General features: G+C 47.0%; 1 protein-coding gene across 1 annotated transcript in view; it reads right to left on the reverse strand.

The window, feature by feature from the left end:
• Positions 1 to 796: 796 nt before the first annotated feature.
• The window catches only part of LOC143281164 (putative 4-coumarate--CoA ligase 1), a 29,830-nt gene continuing 11,587 nt past the window's right edge, over positions 797 to 19,039 (reverse strand). The window contains exons 6-12 of the mRNA XM_076586189.1: positions 18,529 to 18,697; positions 15,849 to 16,017; positions 9,934 to 10,031; positions 8,504 to 8,648; positions 7,018 to 7,100; positions 4,702 to 4,867; positions 797 to 2,157 (exon numbers count right to left, since the gene is read on the reverse strand). Coding sequence (XP_076442304.1) covers positions 2,036 to 2,157; positions 4,702 to 4,867; positions 7,018 to 7,100; positions 8,504 to 8,648; positions 9,934 to 10,031; positions 15,849 to 16,017; positions 18,529 to 18,697 — 952 coding nt within the window. The 3' untranslated portion in view covers positions 797 to 2,035. The remainder of the gene's footprint in view (positions 2,158 to 4,701; positions 4,868 to 7,017; positions 7,101 to 8,503; positions 8,649 to 9,933; positions 10,032 to 15,848; positions 16,018 to 18,528; positions 18,698 to 19,039) is intronic.

A 19,039-nucleotide genomic window follows, 5' to 3' on the forward strand; every position in this document is an offset into this window, starting at 1 on the left:
CTTGTCAACTATGCACAGACATGACAACACAACATAAATATCATACTGAGCATTGTTATAGCTGAAACGTAATCTCAAATCCATCACATTTAATAAGTTTAAAACTGATGATAATCAGTTTATATCTTAAATAAGATGGTGAGAAAGAAACGGTAAATCTAATTTCATCAAAAGCTAATGGCAAAAGCTTTAACCATGTTATTTACTCCAATCATGATCTGCAAAACAAAACAAGTTGCAGTTGTTTGCACAGGGAGGAATAACATGTGCTATTCAATTCTATTACCTTCCACATGGAAATAGGCACAGTGCAGATTATGTTTATTTGAGCAGCAATCATGATCTACAAAAGTGAGACAAGAGGCAAAAGACCTCATGGCTCCTGTGTGTTTCCTGCTGCACGACAACTGATCCAGTAACACTGACGATGGAGGATGAGGGGAGAGGACAGGAGAGGAGATGGTGGTGTGGGGTTACCAACACATACCTTCAACAATCCAAACTACACTTTTGCTCACTATCAGAAACCAGCAATGGTTGAACTGAAAGCTGTGCTGGAAACAGAGCAATTCTATCTTCAGTAGCCCACACCCATCCGCTATATATATTTTTTGAAATTTCAAACATATCACAACTTTTCAGCTTCTAGAAATGTTACAAAATTGCAGAACATATTTTTGGGCTAATATATATTATAATCATTCTCGACAAATCCAATTCTTTCGGACTATTCTCCAATATCAAACAGTTTAGAATGAAGGTCCATTACCACTGTCTGATCAAGGTTGTGATTTGAAAAAAAAAAAAAAAAAAAAAGGGCTTCTTGTGATCAGAATCTGTGAAAACAAATTCTCACTACAGGAAAATTCTGAACGTTTCCAAATAATGGCAGATGTTGACTGCTGCTTGTATTCATGAAAAATTTAATTTGACCATGTATGATGCAACATCTGAATAACCTGAGTGTGAGATTTCTTTAAAAATACTGAATAAGATCATTGTCCTTGGACATGACGCAGTAAAAGAAGAGGCCTTTGCCCTAAAAAAATTAAAATAAAATTTGTGGCTTCTTTTCAGTAACATGTCATCACAAATACATTGATGTTGAAGGGCGGATGGCTTTGAGCAGCTGCCAAAATTTACAGACCTACCGGTACACAGATATGACAATACACACACCCACACACACAGACAACTGAAACACTTGGTCATTACAATGACACAATGTAAGCACACATATGAGCCAAAAATGGAAAATGTACCTGATTTACATGGTATTATTCCTCCTTGTGCATTTTTTTCATCATCTAGACATCCAACTGATACAAAACAAAACAAAGAAATCTGCCAATAAACCTTTTCAGAACTATCTGCCATTTCACAGCTTTGAAGTATATCATAATGCAGAATTAAAAAATTCAGCACAATATTGTAAAATTTCCTTTCTTAGAAATAACAGTCTGCTTTTCTCTACACTAAAATGTGATATTTACAATATTTACACTAAAGTATGATTGACTGTGACATAATTTACAATCTTCATAAAATGCTCTGCTGCAATGTCTCCAGCTTTTAAACTAATCACTTTAAAAAAAAAGTTTTTACGTCACCTAAAACCCTCTGTTAAAAATCACATCCAAATGTTAACCCCCTATTCTGTAAAATAGAATAAAATATTTCCCAAACTTCAACCTACTCTGTTAAATGAAATAAAATATGTCCCAAACTTTAACCTTCTGTCTGTAAACAGTTTCCAAACTCTAACCCTCTACTGTGCAAAATAGTTCCCACACTTTGACCCTCAACTCTGTAGAATAGTACCCAAACCAGTTATGTATAGTGGTGGTTTTTTTGGAGGGGTGGGGGAATAAAACAGCAACAAGAAATAATGCACAATGATACTGAAAGCAAAGGGTTAATCACAAACAGGACAGGTCAACAATGATAATTATAACACAGACACCAACTGTCCTTTTGGTGTTTTGAGCAGATGTGAGTTGCTCCCTCTGTCCCAGCTGTGGTGGCGCTGTGGTCGTCAGTTGGTCTGCAGAGCTCTGGCTTTCAGGACACGACGAAGGATCTTGCCGCTGGGGGATTTGGGGATCTCCTCCACAAACTCCACCCCACCCCGCAGCCACTTGCCGGAGCTGACTTTTTCTGTGCACAAAACAAAGGAAACATTACACGTTTTATAAACTTTGACAATGAGATTCTTTTTTTCTTCTTCTTAATTTTGTGGACTTTTTCTGTGCACAGAACAGAGGAATTGTTACAACTTTTGCAAGAGCTGACTTTGCACAGAGGAATCGTTACAACTTTTGCAAGAGCTGACTTTTTCTGTGCACAGAACAGAGGAATCGTTACAACTTTTGCAAGAGCTGACTTTTTCTGTGCACAGAACAGAGGAATTATTACAACTTTTGCAAGAGCTGACTTTTTCTTTGCACAGAACAGAGGAATTATTACAACTTTTGCAAGAGCTGACTTTTTCTTTGCACAGAACAGAGGAATTATTACAACTTTTGCCAGAGCTGACTTTTTCTGTGACACAGAACGAGGAATTGTTACAACTTTTGCCAGAGCTGACTTTTTCTGTGACACAGAACGAGGAATTGTTACAACTTTTGCCAGAGCGGACTTTTTCTGTGACACAGAACAAGGAATTGTTACAACTTTTGCAAGAGCTGACTTTTTCTGTGCACAAAACAAAGGAAACATTTCAAGTTTTAGTATCCTTGCCAATAAGATTTTTTCTGTTTTCTTCTTAATTTTGTGAGTAAATGTTCTGCCAACTTTACTTAATATAATGTACACAATGACATAGTTATTAAATGTCAAACCTATTCACTATGGAAAGCACATCAGTCCAGTTACATAAGTGGATGTGAAATCTTGCTTTGAGTGATTATTTTTAAGCAAAAAATTCACACCCCTTTCACCATCACCCTCCCTCCCATATGCACCCTGTGCATTTCTTTTCTTTATTATTCAACAATTATCATCATAATGATGTTCAGACCATGCCACACACTTCCTCCTGATGAGGTCACAGGCAATGCAGTATAAAGATAAATAAAGTAGACATTTTTAATGACTCATCACTGAAGGCTTCGAAGTAATCAAAAAAGAGGGGTAGGGATTTTCCTGATTTTCTTCAACCAATTAGTTCTTAAGGATTCCACCATCTCTCCCTCCCTTTATACATTCCAGAAACTGCACATCTGTGTATTTACACATGCACACACACACATCCAGACCCCCACCCCACACACATCACCTGAACAGATGCACACACATGTAAGCGTCAAAGCATAGATGTGGATACGCATGCATGTCCAGATATTCTCAGAGGAGCAAGTCTCTGCTCTGTCACACCCAGCTTTCATAGTGACCCAACTTCTATTCCAGGTCCACCTCTTTGCCTGATGCATGTCCTGGTCAGGGTTCTCAGTGTCAACAGATTCACATGGGAATGGTATTGGGCTATGATGGAGGTCTTCAATCCAGCTAGGACGCTTACTATGTCCAGCTCCATGACAAAGAGATTATTGTCATCAGTAACAGGGGTTAGCAGGTAGAGTCCTACACGATCAGAAAAAGCACTGCTGAACACCACTTAGTGACTCAGCAGCAGTGCAGGGTCTCCTCTAGTGTGTGACATCCTAACATGCTAAAATCGATAATTCCCTGTGGACTGCAGGTGCTATGGCTGTGGCAGAAAAACCTGGATGTGTACGGGGGACTTGGAATAAATCGTGTGGGAATGACACCCACTTTAACAATGTAGATAAGGGAACAGCATCACAGCACCATCAAACCCATCCACCTACTACCGATTCACATATCCTCACTTCGCCTAGCCCCGATTTGCCTACCACTAACTTGGTGATCTCAATTCGCCTGTTACCAGTTCACCAACTCAGTTGCTGTGTGTGTGTGTGTATGTGTGTGTGTGTATGTGTGTGTATGTGTATGTGTATGTGTGTGTGTGTGTGTGTGTGTGTGTGTGTGTGTGCCCCTTGGCTCACTTTCCTCAAAACTGGCCCCTCTCTTGTACTGACAGTCTGGAGTCTGTAGCGGTCATTTTGACAGCAAAACGTGTCTGCCTAGGGGGTGGAATGATCAAAGAGCAGGCAAAACCAGGTAAGAGCCAATCAGACCTGCACCCTTTTAGTCCTCCACCTACTGCCCCCCTCCAATCCTCCCACCACCACTCTCCACCTGTGCAGCACGGACTTTCCACGAAAGTACAGATGTATTGCTTTGAGGCAGTCATGTGTGTAGGAGAGTCGAAAAGAGCCGCGAGGGAGTAACATCACTTGAACAGCACACAGGACAGAATTAAAAAACAACAGAACAACAACAACAGTGTCCTTTACTCCACCACCCCGACCACCCCGTGCGGCACTGACGTTCCACGTAGGAAGCAATGTCGTGCTCCAAAGCAGCCTTGTTGGGTTTGAGGATGACGTATGCATGAATGAATGAATCTTTATTTTCCAACGGTGGAGATAGCTCACTGGCTGAGTTATATATCTGCCATTGTTTAAGAGACACACAGACATATACACATAGAAATATAGCTACACTCAATACAGAGAGAGAGGGAGGAATGGAAAGAAATAGAGGACACTGCCTCAATGCTACAGAACAGAGAAACGAAAACAAAGGAGCAAAGAAACACAGGGACGTGGCACTGACGTTCCACGAAGGAAACGATGTCGGTCTCCGTGGCGGCCATGTCTGGTTTGAGGACCACGTAAGCCCTGGGCAGCTCCCCCACCTCCTCACTGGGCACGCCGATCACACCCACGTCCTGCACGGCCGGGTGGGTCAGCAACAGACTCTCCAGCTCTGCCGGGGGGACCTGGTCAGTTCAGCACACCACCACGCTATGACCGTCATTCAGAAAGTACGTCATTTTCTTTCTAAGTAAATACACACACACACACACACACACACACTACCATGCACACACGCGCACACACACACACACACCACACCACACACAACATACACACACCACACACATATACACAACACACACACACACAATTACATAAAATACTTTACATGTAGTTCACAAACACAAAGTGTCATTTCGCAGGATTACACATGCACATACACACATACATGCACACAAGCACATACATACATATAAGTAGTTAATCCCACAAAGCACATATCTATAACAATTTACCACCTACACACACACACACACACCTAACCCCTCCCCCTCCACATACACACCTCTCACAACACCACACACACACACACACATATTCAGAACTCTCACAATACAACACACACACACACATTCCCCAACTCTGACAACACACACACACACACACCCTAACTCTCACAGCACACACACACACACTCCCCAATTCTCACAACACACACACACATACATTCCCCAACTCTCACAACACCACACACACACACACAGCACACACATTCCCCAACTCTAACAATACAACACACACACACACACACACACACACATTCTCCAACTCTAACAATACACCAAACACACACACACACACACACAGAGGACAAGATGTGTTAACACAACAATGTCAGAATACACCAACAGTTTACTGGTCCAGAGAGAAACATTAATTCTTTCTGCAAATAAAACACAATCTTAAAACTTTCACCAACTTGAAAATCTTTAAAGTGCACTCACTCAACTGCTCTTAAAAACACAAAGAAATGCATATAAATAATTTTGTAAGCATCAAATATATAAAGAACCAATGAAAAACCAGCTACACTTCGTTCATCTTCAGTTTAACGTCTTTCCACTTGAAGTGATATTAGATGGAAAAAAAAAAACCCAAAAAACAACCAAACAAACAAACAAACCACCATGGGGGTAGGGGTTGTGGGAGGGGCGTGGGGGTAAAAGTGTGTGTATGTGTGGAGGGTGAATAGGGAGAGACAACGCTACACTTACAGTTCCTCAGGTTTCAGTTTTACCAGGGTGTGTCACTGCATTCAGACAAACTATGTAAACTGAACCACATCTCCTATACAGATGCCTGACCAGCTGCATTACCCAAAACGCTTAGTCAAGCCTTCAATGCATGCATATATATTTGTGTACCCATCAGAGTGGATTCTTCGACAGGATGTTGCCAGAGGACAACTCTCGATGCCATGGGTTCTTTTTCAGTGCACCTAGTGTGTGTCGCACATGGGAACTCAGTTTATTGTCTCGTCCAAATGACTAGACTTGCAGTTTGATTTTCCAGTCAAACTAGGGAGAGAGGGCGAGACCAGGATTCCAGTCTTTATTCTCATGGATTCTCTGTACTGACAGACGAACATCTTAACCACAGGATTCCAATCTTTATTCTCATGGATTCTCTGTACTGACAGACGAACATCTTAACCACAGGATTCCAATCTTTATTCTCACGGATTCTCTGTACTGACAGACGAACATCTTAACCACAGGATTCCAATCCTTATTCTCACGGATTCTCTGTACTGACAGACGAACATCTTAACCACAGGATTCCAATCCTTATTCTCACGGATTCTCTGTACTGACAGACGAACATCTTAACCACAGGATTCCAATCTTTATTCTCACGGATTCTCTGTACTGGCAGATGAACATCTTAACCACAGGATTCCAATCTTTATTCTCACGGATTCTCTGTACTGGCAGATGAACATCTTAACCACAGGATTCCAATCTTTATTCTCACAGATTCTCTGAACTGGCAGACGAACATCTTAACCACAGGATTCCAATCTTTATTCTCATGGATTCTCTGTACTGGCAGACGAACATCTTAACCACAGGATTCCAATCTTTATTCTCACGGATTCTCTGTACTGACAGACGAACATCTTAACCAAAGGATTCCAATCTTTATTCTCACGGATTCTCTGTACTGGCAGACGAACATCTTAACTATTCTGCCACCTTCCTCCAACTACAGAAATAAATAAGTACATGAAAAGAATGAAACAGAATAGTAGCCTCCAAAGTGGCGGTGATACCTGGAATCCTTTGTACTTGATGAGTTCCTTCAGACGATCCTCAATCACCACAAACCCATCCTCCCTCATGTAGCCCAGGTCACCTGTCAACACACATCACATCATGTAGCCCAGGTCACCTGTCAACACATCACACATCATGTAGCCCAGGTCACCTGTCAACACACATCACACATCATGTAGCCCAGGTCACCTGTCAACACATCACACATCATGTAGCCCAGGTCACCTGTCAACACACATCACACATCATGTAGCCCAAGTCACCTGTCAACACATCACACATCATGTAGCCCAAGTCACCTGTCAACACACATCACACATCATGTAGCCCAGGTCACCTGTCAACACATCACACATCATGTAGCCCAGGTCACCTGTCAACACACATCACACATCATGTAGCCCAGGTCACCTGTCAACACATCACACATCATGTAGCCCAGGTCACCTGTCAACACATCACACATGTAGCCCAGGTCACCTGTCAACACATCACACATCATGTAGCCCAGGTCACCTGTCTACACATCACACATGTAGCCCAGGTCAGCTGTCAACAGACAACACATGTAGCGCAGGTCACCTGTCAACACATTACACATCATGTAGCCCAAGTCACCTGTCAACACATCACACATAATGTAGCCTAGGTCAACACATCATGTAGCCCAGGTCACCTATCAACACACATCACATTCATCGTGTAGTCCAAGTCAAAGGAACAGACAACTGAAAGAAAAAAAAGCCAGAAACAGAGCGACAGAAAAGAGGTAAATTTCTAGCACAGAAATTCCAGAAGGAGGAGACACCATTAGTACTGAAAGATCCCACGGCGTCCCGAAGAGGGGCAGCCACCTGAGTGAATACCTGTACACAGCCATCGCTGGCTGTCAATCAGGTGATCAGTCAGTCACTAGGTATTTGATTTGATATGGATACTTATACAGCGCCTCTCCTCGGTCGGAGACCAAGCTCTAAGCGCTTTACAAACACGGAGTCAATTATTCAACAGGCTGCCTACCTGGGTAGTCCCGACTGACAGCTGCCATTGGGCGCTCATCATTTGTTGCCTGTGTAATTCGATCAGATTTCAGGCACATACACACACACATACACTCGGACAGACATGTAACATTTGACATGTATGACTGTTTTGTTCATTTTCCCACCATGCAGGCAACCATACTCTGTTTTCTGGGGGGTGCATGCTGGGAACGTTCTCATTTCCATAACCTATCGAATGCTGACACGGATTACAGGATCTTCAACATGTATATTTGATCTTCTGCATGCATATACACACAAAAGGGGGTGCAGGCGCTAGCAGGTCTGCACATGTGTTTTACCTGGGAGATTGGAAAAATCTCCACCCTTTACCCACCAGGTGCCATTACTGAGATTCGAACCCGGGACCCTCAGATTGAAAGTCCTACGCTTTAACCACTCAGCTATCTGTCATGTGGTCAGTCATCAGGTATATTACCTGTATGCAGCCATCCCTGGCTGTCAATCATGTGGTCTGTGGCCTGCTGGTTGTGGTAATATCCCATCATCTTCTGTGGTCCCTGCATACAGAACTCCCCCATCTCCCCCACACCAACCGGCTTTCCGGTCTCGGGGTCCACCAGCTGAAGCAATCAATCAATCAATGGATTAGTCAATCATTGCATGGAGGAATGCGTAAATGAATGAGTGAATGCATGAGTGATTCTTTGTTTTCCACCATGGGAGATATTAGCATGCTGGCTGACTTACATATCTGCATCATTTTAACAGAAACACAGACACACGTGTACATACGTATATTTGTACATGTGCGTCCATGCATGTTTGTGTGAGTGTGTGTGTGTGTGTGTGTGTGTGTGTGTGTGTGTGAGGAGAGAGAGAGAGAGAGAGAGAGAGAGAGAGAGAGAGAGAGAGAGAGAGAGAGAGAGAGAGAGAGAGAGAGAGAGAGAGAGAGAGCATAATCAATACATGCGTAAATATAATGTAACATAAATCTAAAAAAAAGCAAGAGTGAGAAACACACAATCACAAGAAATTTCATGCACAAACACAAACACTACATATGAATGATTTCAGTTCAATAATTGCAAAAAAAAAAAAAAAAAAAAGTATTATAGTAATAAATGTAAACAAATAAAAAGAAAGAGAGACAGAGGTAAAGTGTGAGACAGGAACAGGGATGTGATCAGAGGGGCACACAATGCTGGGGGGGGGGGGGGAGGGGGGGACACTGCAGGGTGTGATGGCGGGGGAGGGAGGTGAGAGACAGATGAGGAAATACAGAGAGAGACAGAGACAGGTGATAAGAAAAGGGGGCAGCGAAAAATAACAGTGTTGTGTTTGGGGTAGGATGATTCACATTTAGTAATGATGAGTTAGAACATATGTAAAACAAAAAACAAAAAAACAAAAAAACAACAAACAAACAAACAAACAAAAAACAAAATAAAAAACATTGACATGACCTTACTATGAGAAACAACAAGGCTCACAATTAAGAGCTTCGTTTTTTCTGTGTGCACTGTTTTGATATTCTTGGGGAAATTCTGTAACTTTTCATAGGGCAAATCAAATCAGATTAATAAAATAAAAGATACTTTATCAATCCACACCAAAATTAAATTTGTGCAATCATGAAATGAATGATTGCACTGCAAGATTCGTTTTACAGACATATGTCATCTGAATCAAGATATATATTTTTTTTAACCAAATATCACTCAAAGCAGAAAGGAACACGAACATACCCAGCATGCACCCCCCCCAAAAAAACGGAGTACGGCTTCCAACATGTCGGGCAAAAACGGTCATACATGCAAAAGCCCACTCATGTACATATGAATGAACATGGGAGATGCTGCCCACAAACGAAGAGAAAGAACAAGAATCCCCCCTCCCCAGAGTGACCTTGGCATGTGTGTTGGGCAGCAGATGACCGATGGTGCCGGGGTGACCAGGACTGCAGTCCACACTGATGACAGGAGAGGTCTCTGTCAGCCCATAGCCTGCAACAGTCATCAGTGGTCACTACAACACAGCCATGACATCGTAGTCATCACCACAGCCATGACATTGTTATCACCACAACACAGCCATGACATCGTTATCACCACAACACAGCCATGACACCGTAGTGGTCACAACACAGCCAGCCATGACACCATAGTGGTCACAACACAGCCATGACACCGTAGTGGTCACAACACAGCCATGACACCATAGTGGTCACAACACAGCCATGACACCGTAGTGGTCACAACACAGCCATGACACCATAGTGGTCACAACACAGCCATGACACCATAGTGGTCACCACAACACAGCCATGACACCATAGTGGTCACCACAACACAGCCATGACACCATAGTGGTCACAACAACACAGCCATGACACTGTAGTGGTCACAACACAGCCAGCCATGACACCGTAGTGGTCACCACAACACAGCCATGACACCATAGTGGTCACAACAACACAGCCATGACACCATAGTGGTCACAACACAGCCATGACACCATAGTGGTCACCACAACACAGCCATGACACCATAGTGGTCACAACAACACAGCCATGACACCATAGTGGTCACCACAACACAGCCATGACACCATGGTGGTCACAACACAGCCATGACACCATAGTGGTCACAACACAGCCATGACACCGTAGTGGTAACCACAACACCGCCATGACCCCATAGTGGTCACAACAACACAGCCATGACACCATAGTGGTCACCACAACACAGCCATGACACCATAGTGGTCACCACAACACAGCCATGACACCATAGTGGTCACAACACAGCCATGACACCATAGTGGTCACCACAACACAGCCATGACACCATAGTGGTCACAACACAGCCATGACACCATAGTGGTCACCACAACACAGCCATGACACCATAGTGGTCACCACACCACAGCCATGACACCATAGTGGTCACAACACAGCCATGACACCATAGTGGTCACCACACCACAGCCATGACACCATAGTGGTCACCACAACACAGCCATGACACCGTAGTGGTCACAACACAGCCATGACACCATAGTGGTCACCACACCACAGCCATGACACCATAGTGGTCACAACACAGCCATGACACCATAGTGGTCACCACAACACAGCCATGACACCATAGTGGTCACACCACAGCCATGACACCGTAGTGGTCACAACACAGCCATGACACTGTAGTGGTCACAACACAGCCATGACACCGTAGTGGTCACCACAACACAGCCATGACACCATAGTGGTCACCACAACACAGCCATGACACCATAGTGGTCACAACACAGCCATGACACTGTAGTGGTCACAACACAGCCAGCCATGACACCATCATCACCTTCACTCATCACGCCATGCACACATGACAAAACAAATTCCTCTGGTATCACCTCTTCATTTTGTAACCTGAAGGTGTGTAGTTCATTCTGTCAAAAACTACCCCATTGCAATCAGCTGCTGTGGTTTCACCTCATGCTGTGAATACTGTCAACCGACAGTACCTGCTGTTCCATGCCTTACACCACCCCACCCCCACACTGTCCACCCCACCCCCACACTGTCCACCCCACCCCCACTCTGTCCACCCCACACCTACTCTATCCACTCCACCACATCCCTCCACCCCATCTCTATCTACTCTACCCATCACTCCAACCACCACTCTCTCCTCTCCAGCCCCTATCCAGCATAGAGTGGTGGCCTGGAGGTAACGCGTTCGCCTAGGAAGCGAGAGAATCTGAGCGTGCTGGTTCGAATCACGGCTCAGCCGCCGATTATTTTCTCCCCCTCCACTAGACCTTGAGTGGTGGTCTGGACACTAGTCATTTGGATGAGAGGATAAACCGAGGTTCCGTGTGCAGCATGCACTTAGTGCACGTAAAAGAACCCACGGCAACAAAAGGGTTGTTCCTGGCAAAATTCTGTAGAAAAATTCACTTCGATAGGAAAAACAAATAAAACTGCACGCAGGAAAAAATGCAAAAAAATGGGTGGTGCTGTAGTGTAGCAACGCGCTCTCCCTGGGGAGAGCAGCCTGAATTTTGCACAGAGAAATCTGCTGTGATAAAAAGAAATACAAATACAAATCCAAACAAAATGCCTTTCACACACACACACACACCTTCAAAGGATGAAACCCCAAAACCCCCAACCACCACTACCCCACCCCACCCACCGATCCCCCAATCCCATCCACCATCATCCCACCCCACGACTCCATCCCAAATAACGTCTTCCACAGACAGTGACACCCTCTCCATGGGAAAGCCCCTCATACCACCCCTCCAGTCCCCACCCACCCCACAACTCCCCCACCCAACCCACAACTACGTCCCAAATAACGTCTTCCACAGACAGTGACACCCTCTCCATGGGAAAGCCCCTCATACCACCCCTCCAGTCCCCACCCACCCCACAACCCACCCCACAACTCCCCCACCCAACCCACAACTACGTCCCAAATAACGTCTTCCACAGACAGTGACACCCTCTCCATGGGAAAGCCCCTCATACCACCCCTCCAGTCCCCACCCACCCCACAACCCACCCCACAACTCCCCCACCCAACCCACAACTACGTCCCAAATAACGTCTTCCACAGACAGTGACACCCTCTCCATGGGAAAGCCCCTCATACCACCCCTCCAGTCCCCACCCACCCCACAACCCACCCCACAACTCCCCCACCCAACCCACAACTACGTCCCAAATAACGTCTTCCACAGACAGTGACACCCTCTCCATGGGAAAGCCCCTCATACCACCCCTCCAGTCCCCACCCACCCCACAACCCACCCCACAACTCCCCCACCCAACCCACAACTACGTCCCAAATAACGTCTTCCACAGACAGTGACACCCTCTCCATGGGAAAGCCCCTCATACCACCCCTCCAGTCCCCACCCACCCCACAACTCCCCCACCCAACCCACAACTACGTCCCAAATAACGTCTTCCACAGACAGTGACACCCTCTCCATGGGAAAGCCCCTCATACCACTCCTCCAGTCCCCACCCACCCCACAACCCACCCCACAACTCCCCCACCCAACCCACAACTACGTCCCAAATAACGTCTTCCACAGACAGTGACACCCTCTCCATGGGAAAGCCCCTCATACCACTCCTCCAGTCCCCACCCACCCCACAACCCACCCCACACCTCCCCCACCCAACCCACAACTACGTCCCAAATAACGTCTTCCACAGACAGTGACACCCTCTCCATGGGAAAGCCCCTCATACCACCCCTCCAGTCCCCACCCACCCCACAACCCACCCCACAACTCCCCCACCCAACCCACAACTACGTCCCAAATAACGTCTTCCACAGACAGTGACACCCTCTCCATGGGAAAGCCCCTCATACCACCCCTCCAGTCTCCACCCACCCCACAACTCCCCCACCCAACCCACAACTACGTCCCAAATAACGTCTTCCACAGACAGTGACACCCTCTCCATGGGAAAGCCCCTCATACCACCCCTCCAGTCCCCACCCACCCCACAACCCACCCCACAACTCCCCCACCCAACCCACAACTACGTCCCAAATAACGTCTTCCACAGACAGTGACACCCTCTCCATGGGAAAGCCCCTCATACCACCCCTCCAGTCTCCACCCACCCCACAACTCCCCCACCCAACCCACAACTACGTCCCAAATAACGTCTTCCACAGACAGTGACACCCTCTCCATGGGAAAGCCCCTCATACCACTCCTCCAGTCCCCACCCACCCCACAACCCACCCCACACCTCCCCCACCCAACCCACAACTACGTCCCAAATAACGTCTTCCACAGACAGTGACACCCTCTCCATGGGAAAGCCCCTCATACCACCCCTCCAGTCCCCACCCACCCCACAACCCACCCCACAACTCCCCCACCCAACCCACAACTACGTCCCAAATAACGTCTTCCACAGACAGTGACACCCTCTCCATGGGAAAGCCCCTCATACCACCCCTCCAGTCCCCACCCACCCCACAATCCACCCCACAACTCCCCCACCCAACCCACAACTACGTCCCAAATAACGTCTTCCAGACAGTGACACCCTCTCCATGGGAAAGCCCCTCATACCACCCCTCCAGTCCCCACCCACCCCACAACTCCCCCACCCAACCCACAACTACGTCCCAAATAACGTCTTCCACAGACAGTGACACCCTCTCCATGGGAAAGCCCCTCATACCACCCCTCCAGTCCCCACCCACCCCACAACCCACCCCACAACTCCCCCACCCAACCCACAACTACGTCCCAAATAACGTCTTCCACAGACAGTGACACCCTCTCCATGGGAAAGCCCCTCATACCACCCCTCCAGTCCCCACCCACCCCACAACCCACCCCACAACTCCCCCACCCAACCCACAACTACGTCCCAAATAACGTCTTCCACAGACAGTGACACCCTCTCCATGGGAAAGCCCCTCATACCACCCCTCCAGTCCCCACCCACCCCACAACCCACCCCACAACTCCCCCACCCAACCCACAACTACGTCCCAAATAACGTCTTCCACAGACAGTGACACCCTCTCCATGGGAAAGCCCCTCATACCACCCCTCCAGTCCCCACCCACCCCACAACCCACCCCACAACTCCCCCACCCAACCCACAACTACGTCCCAAATAACGTCTTCCACAGACAGTGACACCCTCTCCATGGGAAAGCCCCTCATACCACCCCTCCAGTCCCCACCCACCCCACAACCCACCCCACAACTCCCCCACCCAACCCACAACTACGTCCCAAATAACGTCTTCCAGACAGTGACACCCTCTCCATGGGAAAGCCCCTCATACCACCCCTCCAGTCCCCACCCACCCCACAACCCACCCCACAACTCCCCCACCCAACCCACAACTACGTCCCAAATAACGTCTTCCACAGACAGTGACACCCTCTCCATGGGAAAGCCCCTCATACCACCCCTCCAGTCCCCACCCACCCCACAACCCACCCCACAACTCCCCCACCCAACCCACAACTACGTCCCAAATAACGTCTTCCAGACAGTGACACCCTCTCCATGGGAAAGCCCCTCATACCACCCCTCCAGTCCCCACCCACCCCACAACCCACCGCACAACTCCCCCACCCACCCCACAACTACGTCCCAAATAACGTCTTCCACAGACAGTGACACCCTCTCCATGGGAAAGCCCCTCATACCACCCCTCCAGTCCCCGCCCACCCCACAACCCACCCCACAACTCCCCCACCCAACCCACAACTACGTCCCAAATAACGTCTTCCACAGACAGTGACACCCTCTCCATGGGAAAGCCCCTCATACCACCCCTCCAGTCCCCACCCACCCCACAACTCCCCCACCCAACCCACAACTACGTCCCAAATAACGTCTTCCACTGACAGTGACACCCTCTCCATGGGAAGGCCCTCATACCACCCCTCCAGTCCCCACCCACCCCACAACCCACCCCACAACTCCCCCACCCAACCCACAACTACGTCCCAAATAACGTCTTCCACAGACAGTGACACCCTCTCCATGGGAAAGCCCCTCATACCACCCCTCCAGTCTCCACCCACCCCACAACTCCCCCACCCAACCCACAACTACGTCCCAAATAATGTCTTCCAGACAGTGACACCCTCTCCACGGGAAGGCCCTCATACCACCCCTCCAGTCCCCACCCACCCCAAAACCCACCCCACAACTCCCCCACCCAACCCACGACTCCATCCCAAATAACGTCTTCCAGACAGTGACACCCTCTCCATGGGAAGGCCCTCATACCACCCCTCCAGTCTCCCACCCACCCTGGTAAATGGAGACTCCCAGGCGCTCCTGGCACTCGGCAGTGAGGGAGGTCCCCAGAGGGGCAGCACCAGACACCATGAACCTGATGGAGGTCAGGTCAAACTCGTCCACCATGGGCTGCTTAGCCAGAAACAGCACTATAGGGGGCACGGCATGCAGCACCGAGATCTGCACATCATCACAAAGTTATCTGCCTTTGTACCACACACACATACACACACACACAGACATGCAACATTTTACATGTGTTCATTTACCCCACAATTCAGGCAGCCAAACTCCATTGTCGGGGGGTTGCATGGTGGATATGTTCTTGTTTCCATAACCCACCAAACGCTGACATGGATTACATGATCTTTATCATGCGTATTGGATCTTCTGCTTGCGTATACACACAACAAGGGTTCAGGCACTAACAGGTCTGCACATATGTTGACCTGGGAGGTTAGAAAAATCTCCACCCTTTACCCACCAGACACTGTTACCATGATTTATGCAGCATGGAGAGAACTGCACATCACCATAAAGAGTTATCTACCTTTGTACCAAAGGGGGCATTGCATGCACATCATCACAGCTAATATTGTTTATCTTTTGTCGCTTCGACCCCAGCTGACCACACAGAGCCATACTGGGGCTGAAAACTGTAATCATTGACCCAGTAAAACCTGAAAAAAAACAACAAAGAAATCTGACATATTTAAATAACCAAACATTATTATTAATTATTTAACAAATAGTAAAGAGTGGTAACTCTCTCCATTCACAAGGTACACAACTTCAGTCAGTGCTGCTTATGCTACCAATTCAGCTGGCACACAGGTAAATAAAAGGTACACTGGAACAAACCCAGACACTTCCCTCAAAAAAGGAAGTGCCGGGCCTGTCCTTTTCAGATCATCTGACGTGCACACAGCAGCAAAGACAGAAGAAATGTGCAACACAAATAAGCTTTTATTCAAGACTGGCATAGCCTCTTTAATCTTGAACAAGCCACACAGAACACATGGACAATACATAACAAAAACATGCTTGCCTCGGTGGTTTTTCAGCTGGAAATTAACAAACAATGAGGTCAGGAGATGAAATGATAAACAAATAGTAAAGAGTGGTAATTATTTACATCTTAGTTTAGTTTTGTTAAAATTCATGTATGGTCAGTTTCACACTTCTAGCTATAACAACATCCGTCACTTACTTAGTATGTAGACGCATCAGGACAGGACTTTCTATAAGATTTTCTTTTTGTCCTGTTCATTTATAACTGTGTTGTATTTTGAAATGTTCCAAATAAAATAGTGTTTAAATCAAAATAATCAAATAATTCACACAATACCTGAAAACAACAAACAAACCAACCCAAGGTACTTATAATCATGTCCTAACAATTCCCACTTCATCATGGAAGACGCTGCTGAAATACATACTTGATTAATAATCATCTCTATAAAATGAGCAGGGTGATGATGATGAGGAGGAGGAGGAGGATGGTGGTCACATGTGAAATGAACTGTCACATTTAAATGACCCAGTTCACAACCACCCAACCAGCCAAGTGAACAGAACCACCCAACTCCAGCAAACAAATCTTAAATGTACTTAGCAACTCAAAGGACAGTTCCAACCAAACAGTAAACCACACTCTGTTGAACAACTGACTAACAAGCTACACAGCCTGATAAAGTCAGACATCCCTACAGCTCACCCACTGAGCAGCTCACCGACCAGCCACTACTTCACCAACAGCTCACAGCATGCCACTAACTCACCAATAACTCACAACCAACCATTAACACACCAACCAGCCACTAACTCACCAACCAGCCACTAACACACCAACCAGCCACTAACACAGCCACTAACACACCAGCCACTAACACACCAACCAGCCACTAACACAGCCACTAACACACCAGCCACTAACACACCAACCAGCCACTAACACAGCCACTAACTCACCAACCAGCCACTAACACAGCCACTAAAACACCAACCAGCCACTAACTCACCAACCAGCCACTAACACACCAACCAGCCACTAACACAGCCACTAACTCACCAACCAGCCACTAACTCACTAACCAGCCACTAACACAGCCACTAACACACCAACCAGCCACTAACACACCAGCCAGTGACTAACTCACCAACCAGCCACTAACACACCAACCAGCCACTAACACAGCCACTAACTCACCAACCAGCCACTAACTCACTAACCAGCCACTAACACACCAACCAGCCACTAACACAGCCACTAACTCACCAACCAGCCACTAACACACCAACCAGCCACTAACACACCAACCAGTGACTAACTCACCAACCACCAGCCACTAACTCACCAACCAGCCACTAACTCACCAACCAGCCATTAACTCACCAACCAGCCACTGACACACCAACCAGCCACTAACTCACCAACCAGCCACTAACTCACCAACCAGCCAACAGCTCACTAACAACTCACCACCATCTTCCCCACCCAGCAATCAAAAACCAGCCAACCAATCCAGTTGCCTCACACCAAACACAAAGAGAGGGTAAGAGAGAGAGAGAAGGGGTCTACAAACAACCCGTCAACCTACCAACACATAAACCTACCAGCCTGCCATTCCATCAACCTACCAGCCTACAAACCCATCAACCAGCACCCCACCCCCCAGCACCCAGACCCACCTTCTCCTCCTGTATGGTGTTCAGGAAGAGGTGGGGTTCAAAGCGTGGCACGGTTACCAGGTGAGCACCATCGTAGATGGACCCGAACTGGATGGGCACAAAGCCGTAGATGTGGAAGAAAGGCAACAGGCCCAAAGTGGTGTCCTCTGGGGTCACTGCCAACAACTCTCTGTGTCAAACAGTCCATGGATACTGGCTTTATTCCTTTCTTACTTTTTTTTCAAATCATCTGTCGACAGACACAATAGCTGAGTCGTTAAAATGTTGGAGGGTCCCCAGTTTGAATCTCGGTAACGGCGCCTTGTGGGTAAAAGGAGATTTTTTTTCAATCTTACAGGATAACAAAATGTGCAGACCTGCTTGTGCCTCTGTGTTTGTAAAGCGCTTCAAGCTTGGTCTGTAAGTGTAACCAAGGATAGGCACTTTTCAAGTATCCATATCATCATCATTTTCCCAATTTCTCAGACTGTTGGCATTTTTCCTTCTGTTCTTGGCAAAGTTTGGTTGTTGT

This window comes from Babylonia areolata, chromosome 4, assembly GCF_041734735.1.
Source record: "Babylonia areolata isolate BAREFJ2019XMU chromosome 4, ASM4173473v1, whole genome shotgun sequence".
NCBI classification, from domain to species: Eukaryota; Metazoa; Mollusca; class Gastropoda; order Neogastropoda; family Buccinidae; genus Babylonia; species Babylonia areolata.